The sequence below is a fragment of the Vigna radiata genome, chromosome 5 (genome assembly GCF_000741045.1).
Source record: "Vigna radiata var. radiata cultivar VC1973A chromosome 5, Vradiata_ver6, whole genome shotgun sequence".
Classification (NCBI taxonomy): Eukaryota; Viridiplantae; Streptophyta; class Magnoliopsida; order Fabales; family Fabaceae; genus Vigna; species Vigna radiata.
Genome location: NC_028355.1, coordinates 1498736 through 1510866, shown reverse-complemented (window position 1 = coordinate 1510866; position 12131 = coordinate 1498736). Strand labels below are relative to the sequence as shown.

The window sequence follows — 12131 nt, the reverse complement described above, 5'->3', positions numbered from 1 at the left end:
AAATGTTATTTTACTTTCACGGTGAACACATTTTTCAGATTATTTTTCTTGTTGAAGTTTAATTTAATTTTAAAAAATAGAGATAAAACAATTTTGAAAAAAAGGAATTTTAATTTTTTTTTGTCTAAATGATTTGAAATACTTTCCTATAGCATAGAAAAAGATAAGTAGCAGAAAAAGTTTCATAAAAGACACAATTTTAAAATGCATTCGAATCTTAACCTTATCCAACCGCCACTCCCCTATCCTTTTTCCCTCCAAACCCATCACCAAATCCGCACTCTCCCGACTCCCAAACACCCTCCTCCACCCACCGTCACCGCCACCGCCGACGCCGTAGAACTCCGTTCTCCGTCCCAATGGATAGACCTCCTCCGATACCAGACCCAATCCTCTTCCTTCCACGACGCCATCGCCACCTATGCGGCCATGCTCGCAGCCGCCGCAACCCCCGACAATTTCGCCTTCCCCGCCGTTCTCAAGGCTGCAACCGCCGTGCACGACCTCAGCCTCGGGAAACAACTCCACGGGCACGTCTTCAAGTTTGGCCACGCGTCCTCCGTTGCCGTGGCTAACACCCTTGTCAACTTGTACGGCAAATGCGGCGACCTCGCTGCCGCGCGCCTCGTGTTCGACAAAATCTCCGAGCGAGACCACGTGTCTTGGAACTCCATGATCGCGACGATGTGTCGGTTCGAGGAGTGGGAGATGTCCCTGCACTTGTTTCGGTTAATGCTGTCGGAAAACGTGGAGTCCACTTCGTTCACGCTGGTCAGTGTGGCACACGCGTGCTCTCACGTGCAGGGTGGCACGCGGCTCGGGAAGCAAGTGCACGCGTATACTCTGAGAAACGACGATTTGAGAACTTATACCAACAATGCGTTGGTGACCATGTATGCGAGATTGGGGAGAGTTGGCGATGCTAAGACATTGTTTGACGTGTTTGATGGTAAAGATATTGTGTCTTGGAACACTATTATTAGTTCTCTTTCTCAGAATGATAGGTTTGAGGAAGCGTTGATGTATATGTACCTTATGATCGTTGACGGGGTTAGGCCTGATGGGGTTACACTGGCGAGTGTTTTGCCAGCTTGTTCTCAACTGGAGAGGTTGAGGATTGGGAGAGAAATTCATTGCTATGCGTTGAGGAGTGGGGATTTGATTGAGAATTCGTTTGTTGGGACTGCGTTGATTGACATGTATTGTAATTGCAAACAGGCTGCTAAGGGTAGGTTGGTTTTTGATAGAGTGTTGAGGAGGACGGTGGCGGTTTGGAATGCCATGCTTGCTGGTTATGCTCGGAATGAGCTTGATGATCAAGCGTTGAGACTGTTTATTGAGATGGTTTCTGAGTCTGAGTTTTGTCCCAATGCCACTACTTTTTCGAGTGTTTTGCCTGCCTGTGTGCGTTGCGAGAAGTTTTTGGATGAAGAAGGGATCCATGGTTACGTTGTGAAGAAGGGATTAGGGAAGGATAAGTATGTGCAGAATGCGTTGATGGACATGTATTCCAGGATGGGAAGGATTAAAATTTCGAAGATGATATTTGGTGAGATAGATAGAAGGGATATAGTGTCCTGGAACACGATGATAACTGGCTGTGCTGTTTGTGGGCGGTATGATGATGCACTTAATCTTTTGCATGAAATGCAGAGAGGTCAAGGTGAAGATGGGAGAGACACATTTGTTGATTGTGAAGATGATGTGAGCATTCCCCTCAAGCCGAATTCGGTAACTCTAATGGCTGTGCTTCCGGGTTGTGCTGCCTTGGCAGCGTTAGGTAAAGGAAAGGAGATTCATGCTTACGCTGTTAAAGAAATGTTGGCAATGGATGTTGCTGTGGGAAGTGCATTAGTGGACATGTATGCAAAATGTGGTTGCCTGAACTTGGCTAGGATAGTCTTCGATCAAATGCCGATAAGAAATGTTATTACTTGGAATGTTCTTATCATGGCGTATGGGATGCATGGGAAAGGGGAAGAGGCTCTGAAACTTTTTAGAAGAATGACAGCAGAAGGAAGCAATAGGGAAGTAATAAGGCCCAATGAAGTGACCTATATTGCTATTTTTGCTGCTTGCAGTCATTCTGGGATGGTGGATGAAGGCCTTCATTTATTCCATACAATGAAAGCTAGTCATGGGATTGAAGCCAGAGCTGACCATTATGCATGTCTTGTGGACTTGCTTGGCCGATCTGGTCGGATCAAAGAGGCCTGTGAATTGATCCACACAATGCCATCCAATTTGAACAAAATAGATGCATGGAGTAGTTTGCTTGGCGCCTGTAGGATTCACCAGAGTGTAGAAATTGGTGAAATTGCGGCAAAGAACCTGTTTCTCTTGGAGCCAAATGTAGCCAGCCATTATGTTCTTCTGTCTAACATATACTCCTCAGCGGGGCTCTGGGAACAGGCAATAGAGGTACGGAAGAAAATGAAGGAAATGGGAGTAAGAAAAGAACCTGGTTGTAGTTGGATTGAGCATGGTGATGAGGTTCATAAGTTTTTGGCAGGGGATGCTTCACACCCACAGAGTAAAGAACTTCATGAGTATCTTGAAACTCTGTCCCAAAGAATGAGAAAGGAGGGCTATGTGCCTGATACTTCATGTGTTCTTCACAACGTTGATGATGAAGAGAAAGAAACTATGCTATGTGGGCACAGTGAGAGACTGGCTATAGCTTTTGGCCTTTTAAATACCCTCCCAGGGACTACCATCAGGGTTGCCAAAAACCTTCGAGTTTGTAATGACTGTCATGTTGCCACTAAAATCATATCAAAGATTGTGGACAGAGAAATCATTCTTAGAGATGTTAGAAGGTTCCATCATTTCAGAAATGGAACTTGCTCTTGTGGGGATTATTGGTAAAACAAAGTGAATAGTAAAATATTAATTTTTTCTAATTTATTCATCTCAGCCTCCTCCCTATCTCCCTCTGTTTTTCTTCCTCTCAACTACGTTTTTACACGAGAAGTTGAGAAACTATCATTTATACTGCATGGTAACAAAGACCATATATCTAAGATGGTAACTTTAAAACATGGGTCTTAAAAGATCCTTTGATTTAAAGGAGGGTTACGGGACAATAAATTTAAGACCAGAAGATGAAGTCTTTAAATCATAAAAAGAAAAAAATTACTTTTTTATTGAAAACAACTCTTGTGTCAGATAAATATTCCACAACAATACACAGCATATCATGATTAATGCCGGAAATTTTCTTCGTTAATTGCGGTCTCTCGGTTCTTTATCTCTATTCCTCAATTTTCCATGTTGTAAGTACTGGGTATTATATCTGAAGTAATCTATAAGCATCTTGCTTGCTTCTTTTACTCCACAATCTATAAACATCTTGCTCTGCTGTATTGATTTTTGCATATTGTCATGTTGTCTTTAAACACTTGCCAAGCTGTCATTTGCTTTCGTATGAAATTTTGAGATTTACACTTTTCTTGAAAGGTGTTTATGTTATCTTTTGCAGTTCAACTCTTCGATGTTACATTAACATAATAAACCTTCTTTAATAGAGCAACACGCAGAAGCTTATAGATAATTGAAAACAATGTAAATTAATTAATATTTGATTTTTAACAATGTAAATTAATTAATATTTGATTTTTAACAATGTAAATTAATTGGTATTTGATCTTCTAACATAATAACTGTAGATTTTTTTTCTTAATTTTCTCTTTTTATAAGAAATCTTCCATCTGTAAAACACTTTAAATTCTCTTTTTAAAAAAATTAAAAAAAATTATATATAGTTATAAATAGGAACCATGATCCATTTTTGTTATATTTATCAATTCCTTTTTTTTTAATTTTAATACTTTAATTTAATCCTTTAACAAATTAAAATATTATTTATAATCTTATTTAATAAAATTTTCATATATAGCCTTTAACCATAATTTAATTAAATTTAATAAATTAATTAATAAAATATAATAATCCCATCATATTTAATCATTTGTTATATATATACATGAAAAATAATATTTTGACACTCAAATTTTTTTCATTCATTTAATATTATTTTTTCTTTTACTTTTTACTCTTCTTTTCTAAAAAATTACAAAAAATTCATTTTTTTATAATCATTTTATTCTTATTACATACATCAAATGACGTAAATGTGTGTTATCTTACTATTAATATATATATATATATATATATATATATATATATATATATATATATATATATATATATATATATATATATATATGAATGACTCGAAGTGCTAACATACGATACATGGTTAAACAAGTGACTTGCTGACCGGTTTGATTTCTTTCTATGCTTTAACTCTTTATTAATTTGCTTAGAACTTGCACAAGGTACAACACAAAAGCTGGTAAGGTACAACATAATGAAGAATCTGCAGTTAATGGATACCGAGCATTACCGAGCATTGTTTCGGTGAGAGGGATTACAGGTATATATACCGCATTGTTAACAAAATTTCCTAACTATTCTCCTGCAGTAGAATCGGGATTAGAACAGTATTTTCTCTTGGTACATGTCTAATGCTTTGATAACTTTCTCCATCAACATTTTTCTGTGCAATCTATACCTGCATATGTGGCATTCACAGAGAAACCATAATTAGAGGGTTTAGGAATTAAGATGTCCTTACAAAAAATTTAAAAGACTTTTGAAACAGCTAAATGATGTAAATATGGCATACCTAATTGCAGCTTCTAGTGTCCTCGTAGCATCTGTCATGGAATCTGCAATCATGATGTGTAAGCTAAGAATTAGCTTGTATCATGAAACTTTGGGTAAATTTTGATCAATTGAGTTAGTCAAAATACTCACGCAGTCCTGGAACTTTTAATAAACTTTGGTCTTACAATTTTACAAGGGCTCAACATATGACTATTTTATAAACCTAATGATATTTTGAGCCTTTTGCCCATTGGATTTGCATAATTGACTCAAGACGCATGTCTGGTACAACTAACATTGTAGACAAAAGTACTACATAGTAAATTTTGCAGGGTTAATGAACTTCCATAGAAGTGATGAAGCTTATGTAGAAGATATAATTGTCATGTAGAATTGTAACTTGTTTCGGCAATGTAGATAGACTGACTCCAGGTTAACCAGAATATACCCCAAAACATTTTCAAGCTCACGTGTGCTACTGATATAGAAGAAAACTTAAGAGGCTATGTATACCACTTTCAGGATAATATATACTTATATTCTCACAAAGCAATGATTGCATAATACAAATTATTACGACAATTAGTTCTGTGTAGCTACTTTCTACAGTAAGGCTACAAACGACAAATTTTACCTAACAATTTCTGGTCTTGCTTAGAGGTTGTAACAAATCCTGCGAGCATCTTTTGGCATTCATTTTGTAACTCCTTCACAGCCTCTCTTTCCACACTAGGAATTGGAGGAACATCCCCGTCTGACCAACTTGGCAATGTTCGTGCTGCAGCTATGACTGCTCCATCAACAAAAGTATTGCCATCCGTTGACAGATCGTCTGCCAAAAATATCTCATTAACAATCTAAATATTGCCAATTTGAATAGACTTAAGTGTAACATGGCAGATTCCAGAAAGAAAAATCATATTGGCCATACTGTTATGGTAATACTCTTCACGAAGGCCAGATATATTGAAGATTGACAAGAAGGAATCCAAATGAATACGTGCATTGCCTGAGAATTCTACCTCATCCCATGGATTCTGCAATTTAAGCAACTCTGAGAACTACATTTCAAAAACTCAGCATATAAACCGAAAAAGTAGAAGTTTGCATGAATTGTTCATTACAAGCAAAAATCAATAACGAAATCATTATATAAATAATTCAAAGAAGCACTTTCATGTGTCATACTTCAAAGTGACCATTGGAAGTACATATCAGAATGGTTATATAAACTTAAATCAAACTAAAATTATTTAATTGGATTTTCCCATAGTTACATGGAAAACTAAATCTTTTAACATTGAGACTAAGTTTGGTGAAAGATGTGGTTGAGATTATTGAATGAATAAAGTGTGGCAACAACCAAGGTGAGAGGAGTTAAAAAGATGTCGATTAAAGGTAGTATTGAAGAAAGCTGACGTGGGGGTAAAAAACAAAGACACTCTTCATGGTTGACAGTGAGCTCTGTAATGGGCTCTATTTAATGTATACTTTCCTCTACCCACAAATATTCAGGATAAAGAACAAAAAGATATAGAAATCCCATTCATCAAGATTTAGTTGAAAGAAAATTACCACAGGTGATGAAAATCCATATCTTTGCATGTACATGTCGTTCTTCTGCGAACTCATGTAATTAACTGTCATCTGTTACAATTTTGGACAGTATAATCAGAGTGTTCATGTATTGGTGAATTATACAATACAAATGATAAAATAAACATGGAAGCAAATATTTTAGTTACTCCAACATAAAAGCATTTATGCTCTAAAGGAATTCCATCTAACGAATAAAATAACAAATTAATATTTCAACCTTAAGAACAATGATACTCCTATGTCTAGACCATAATAATAAAGATAAGTACAAAACATGAAGTCATGATTATATGCTAGCCATCAATATGAATTTGACCCATAAGATGTTTAACTTTTTAGGGAAACATGGATTTCATTTCTTACTTCAATTTCATTATTTTCCCTCCTCCCCATTCCATTAGTGTTTTTGGCTATAGCAAGATCCTAAAATTTGGACTTAATTCAATCTCACAAACCGGTTTGTGAATTGTAATTAGGTCATATCTTTACTTGATGCGGGACTAAATGCAACTGCATCTTCCAATGCAAGAAATTGTGGACCTTTGCTCTATTTTCTGGTTTTAGATGCATGTATCTATAGCGTAACATGAGAATTTTCATTTAGCAGCTATCCTCTTTAGATGACTTGTTATCTAGCTTTTTCTGAGCATTTTGGCTGACCAGTTCTTATGGGGGTTTCTTGAACAAATATGCAAAGGGACTGCAGAGCCTTCTTGAGTTAATAATCCACTTTAGATCCTTCTTGAAGTAATGATGATGATTTCCTTTTATGTCTTTTTCCTGTTAATTGTGTTTGTTTAAGTGTGTGTTGCTTTGTAACTTTAGGAGGCTTAGTCATCCTATTCTTCTTCTGTTCTTTCTTTTTTTTTTCCTTTCTTTTTCCTAAGTGAAGTTAATTGTTACAGGACTACACCCTGGAGAACATTTTACATCATTAAGAAAGGTTAGAGTCTAATAACATTCTAAACCACAATACATATGTCTTGGTTCTCAAGGGACCTCTGGAAGGTTCCAAGCATTGGATAATTAGAGTAATGAGTAGCAAAAGTTGAAGAGCTATCCCAAAGTACAATGCATTGATATAATCACCACTTCATTGAAGAGGTTTCCCCAAGCACCATGAACAGAATTGGAAGATTATGATAAATAAAATGTTATTCCTTACCAATCAAATGATAAATAAAAAATAGATTACATATACATCTAGGAGATAAACGACACCTGTGTATAAAATAAACTATTAGGATAATTAATTTACATGCACTACTAATGATAGTTATTTCCTAAGAGAAGTTCCAGCATACTTTAAATACATTGAACATATTTATCACAAAAAAAGCAAATAGCTTACCTCATCTCCCTTTCTAACACGATGTCCAGCATTTATGAGAACCTCAAGCATCCTGTCCTTAAAACGCCAATGGAAAAAACAATTTGGCTCAAATGAATGGTTCAGCATATCTGAAAAACAAGACCATGTTAATCATTTAGCTTAGTTTTAAGTTGTAAAAATAAATGCTGCCACCACATGCAATATATACAAAGAAACTATTGCAAAATTTTGGCCACTTCTTTACCTCTACAATATTGCTTTGTTTTCTTTTTCTGATAATTAAAGTGATATAGAAAGAAAAAGACAATTTCAAGGACTGTCTAATAGTGTTCGTTTATTTGTATAATCAGTTGCATAAAAATGTGATAGTCGTTCAAATTTCTAACAATACAAAGAAAAAATAACAGACAAGGAATGGATAAAGATTTTTTTTTTTTTTAACTTGAAATAAAACCAAATTTAATGTAAAAGAAAGCCGGTGAGAAAATGAAAGGTTCACAACTAACTCACAATCCATACTATTAGTTCCAATCACTCAACAAACTTCATTTCTAAAATTCACATTATCAAAAATAGAAAAGAAATAAATTCCCCCAAGAGAATGTAACTTAGCATGTTATACAATTTTTTCTTCTGCTTAAAGAGTCAGAAAAAAACGTATTCCATGCATATTGAATAAATCAAACAGCGAAATTTTTAAGTTCTTCTTTGTAATATATACTCCTATTATAAATTTATAATAATGAAATATGGCTTTGTAATGCTTATTTTTCAAGTTTTATATTTTTCTAATTTCTAGAGTTTCTCCTGAAACAGGTAAATGACATCAAAATAAACAAACTCCTTAAGAAAATAGAACTACAGTAAAATTCAAAGATAAAAGTTCCCGTTGACTATATGACTGCATGAAAGGTAATATATTTAGTCAGAGTTAGGTGAACTGAGCTCACCAGCATAAGGAATCAGCATGTTTGCTTCTTGATTTAGCGCACCAACTCTCATTTGCATGTTAATACATCGTGACTGTGCAATACTTACTGCCCAAATGAACCTTTGTGGATCACGAGCAAGACGCTTTATTTTAAGGGGTGCTTCACTGTGCTAAACAAGATCAACACAATTTGTTAAGAATGCATCATAAGTTTTGCAAAATGGAGGACTAACTAACCAAGTAAGAATTTGCTGCTTACCCAATTTTTGTGCCAGAATTCTAAGGCTCGTTGTTGCTGTTTTCTAATAGTGGAAGCGAGATTGGAATCCTGTAGCTCCAAAAGTTCTTCCTAGCGATACAGATCAATAGATGGGATGACATAAAACTACTACTAAAACTTTATTGTAAGTTTCAAAATAAAGCAATTTAAATGCATGTCAATGCATGCAGTAAAACCTTAAGATTGCAAGGGATTAATCCATGCTAATTAAGACTTGACATATATCTTGTGGCTCAACCAAAGTTTATGTTATCGTCAAGGTTTCCATAAGAAAACGTAAAAATATAAAACCTACAAGGACCAGAGTAATTTACAAATTACAACTATTTGCAAATGGAAGCTTATTTAAGTGCAATATCTAGTAGAATTAGTTGCAAGACTACATTGTTCCTACCTAAATTTTATGTAGACCAAACAAATATCTTAATATTAGAAGAAGCAATTAAAGGGTCCCTCAAATTTACACAGAACACCAGAAAGAAAATAGACAAGTAACACGTGATAGAACTAGTACTACTTTTCCTAGTCTTATGAAATAATCCAACATCAAGGAGAAAACTTTAAAACGGCCCTTTATATGTGAATTGAAACATATACTGGGTACATGATCTCCCTTTGATATCAAGAATTGATCAGTAATAATTAAAAAAATGGAATTCCCCAATCTAACAACGGTGATGTAAATCCAGTTTGTTTTATGCACACCTCTGAAGCTAGAAGTAGGCTAGTGCACTCATCTGCACTTGGTAAGAAGTCACCATACAATTGCCAGAAATTGCCTTCACAGTCAAATGCAAATAGGAGAAGTGATGCCAACCTTAGGTCCCAATCTGTCTGCCATAAAGATTTACACAATTGCATTAGGCAGATGACCAGAACATTTTTTACTTTTGTAGCAGGTACGACAATTAAAACAAAGGATGACACATAAGCATTTATCATCAAAAGCAAAAAACTATCAAGCATAGTTGGTTATATCTTACTATGATCTAATGAACTTAGAGGAGAATTCCAAATACCTCTGGATTTGTTGAGTTAATAATATCAAATATTGGATGGTCCAAGGGAATTATATCCGGGAAAAACATCCATGGGAGCTTCTTGCTTATGGTTAACATCAATTCAAGAGGAATTTCCATTATAACCTGCCCAACTTCATCATTAGAGAAATCATCCATGGACAGCTACCAAAATTATAATCATAAACGACATGATACAAATAACTAAATATCTAAATAATTGTATATTTTGACATTAAGTGCAATCATTTTCACTTGTTCCACTACCAGCTGTTTGGAAAGGCTATATATATCTGGTAGAACTTTAGTGATGTATCAGCACTTGTGGCAACGAGCAATATTAAATACAGTCACTTACCCTTGGTCGGCGAAGAGGCTCTACATCTTTGGAAGCATACACACCAAAACCATCTGGCCCTTCTTTAAATTGAACACCATAAGCTCGCATGCTTCGGACATACCCAATCTTGTAGAAGTCAGGATCCACAGGCTCCAACTAGAGGAACAAATAAATTAACAAAAAAGATAATGAAGAAACATTTCATCAAACAGAAGCCCCTTGAAGAATTCTTTAAAAGGCCGGCCGTTCAAGAAAGAAGATATTGAATCTTAATATGCATAAAAGCAGATCAAATTAGAAACAACCCTTACTCTACCACAATAAGAGTTATACACATAAAAACGCATCAAATTCTAGAAATAACATTCACCGTAACGTATTAAGTGTTGTGAACATAAAAGTATCGAATACGTTTACTATATATTAAAATCTAGTTGCAACATATATTAAGACAATGTTCTAACTAGAAATGTGTAAGCTCCCTATCAACTTTGTTTCCTTCCCATTCCCCTACTATGATGTCGTCGTTAATATCATTATTGTTCAAGATTTCGGATGGTCATAGCCATCTGTAGTCTCTTCAATTAAAACTTCTCTCCCTAAAGTTTCATCTTTTCTCAGCATCTTTTGTTCAGGTTCTCCTGCTTCTGGGCTAAGCCTTATTTTTCCAATCTCTTTTTTTCTGCTTCTCACTGTAAGCCCTCTTTTCTTGCCACCTTTCTTGCTTCTCACTGTAAACCCTATCTTGTCCCCACATTCTTCTACTTTTCTTAATCTCAATATGCACATGTATCTATATCAACTTCTTAGTAACAATCATGAACTATATGGATGGAGTTGCTCCATACACTATTACAGTATTTAAATCCACTTTGTTACATGCATAAAGACAAACAAAAACTAACTAATCACAGAAAAAGCGTTACATAGGTCTTATTTCAATAAACTTTTCTCTAATCACTTCTGCAAGAATAAAAAAAGGTAAAATGAATTGAGTTTCTCGTATATGTTAAATAAACTTATGCAACTTAGCTCTCAAAAAAGATGGACTAAGGTATATTTTAACAAGCTTCTCCATAAGTACTTATACAAGGAGGACAAAACGCTCGTGAAATGAGATTCTCTATAAAAGTTCAAATTAGATTATCTCGTTTATAAAAACTACTTTTTTTAAATCTTTATATAAGACTAACAAATGGCTCCCGTCTCCAGCATGCTTAAGTGTTGCAGACATCAAAGCACATCAAATTAAGGAAACAGCAAAGACACAAACTGTTCATAGGTGTCAGTCAGTGCCAAAACATAAAAACAACCAACAGCAAATAAGCAAGGGGCAAAACAGGCAACACAAAAAATGGGATTTACCTCAGACGGTGACTCTTCTTCAACTTGAGGAGGTTGAAACAGGGGAAATGGGGATTTAGCAACCAAAGCTCTAATGGGTTGTACTTTGTTTTCAGGAAGAGCCTCAAAGGAGTAAGAGGGTCGCCAGAAAAAGCCACTGCGCAAGCCCGTGAACTGTTGAGAAAGAAAACATGGTTGGAAAGAGGTTCAGAGGCGAGAGACAGAAAATGGATGGGAAAAGGAAAGAAATTGGAACCTGGGTATTGGAGAAAATGGTGTGGGTTGGCTTGTAAAGAGGAAAAGAAGCCATTGGATAATGAAAATGGAGAGAAGCACTGAGTTAAAGCATGTGAGCAGTGACAGTAACAGAGCAGAGTGTAGGCAGAAGAATATGAATAGAGGAGAACGTTATCCAGTCTCTGCTTCCACCAACTTATGTAAATTGCCTTTTAATCATAATAATAGATATTAAATTGCATTTTAATAATAGTATACAGAATTTATTTGAAAGGGAAAACCAAATATAGAAATATTTTTAAATTTTACTGTTTAATTAGTATTTAGGGATAAAATTGAAACTTGGCTATATTTCCAAGCACCAAATTTACTATTCT

The 12131-nt window shown here is 35.2% G+C and overlaps 2 protein-coding genes across 2 annotated transcripts; one reads left to right on the top strand and one right to left on the bottom strand.

Moving 5' to 3' along the window:
• Positions 1–161: 161 nt before the first annotated feature.
• Positions 162–2903, top strand: LOC106760054 (pentatricopeptide repeat-containing protein At3g57430, chloroplastic). The gene has a single exon (XM_014643491.2). The coding sequence runs from the start codon at positions 205–207 to the stop codon at positions 2866–2868; it is 2664 nt and encodes an 887-aa protein (XP_014498977.1). The 5' UTR covers positions 162–204; the 3' UTR covers positions 2869–2903.
• Positions 2904–4285: 1382 nt separating this feature from the next.
• Positions 4286–11951, bottom strand: LOC106762798 (protein PLASTID TRANSCRIPTIONALLY ACTIVE 14). Its single transcript, XM_014646869.2, has 13 exons — positions 11774–11951; positions 11539–11691; positions 10192–10329; positions 9834–9959; positions 9520–9648; positions 8794–8883; positions 8554–8704; positions 7622–7731; positions 6247–6318; positions 5603–5708; positions 5306–5503; positions 4691–4733; positions 4286–4576 (listed from the first exon to the last, which is right to left on the bottom strand). The coding sequence occupies exons 1-13, from the start codon at positions 11825–11827 to the stop codon at positions 4498–4500; spliced, it is 1449 nt and encodes a 482-aa protein (XP_014502355.1). The 5' UTR covers positions 11828–11951; the 3' UTR covers positions 4286–4497.
• Positions 11952–12131: the final 180 nt, after the last annotated feature.

What these genes read in the sequence shown, in the direction of transcription:
- LOC106760054 (XM_014643491.2), top strand. Translation starts at nt 205, where the DNA reads ATGCATTCGAATCTTAACCTTATCCAACCGCCACTCCCCTATCCTTTT.
- LOC106762798 (XM_014646869.2), bottom strand. Translation starts at nt 11,827, where the DNA reads ATGGCTTCTTTTCCTCTTTACAAGCCAACCCACACCATTTTCTCCAAT. An exon ending in GCCTACTTCTAGCTTCAGAG is followed by an intron (nt 8,884 to 9,519) that starts GTGTGCATAAAA and finishes CTGTATCGCTAG; the next exon opens with GAAGAACTTTTGGAGCTACA. An exon ending in ACACTAGAAGCTGCAATTAG is followed by an intron (nt 4,577 to 4,690) that starts GTATGCCATATT and finishes CCACATATGCAG; the next exon opens with GTATAGATTGCACAGAAAAA.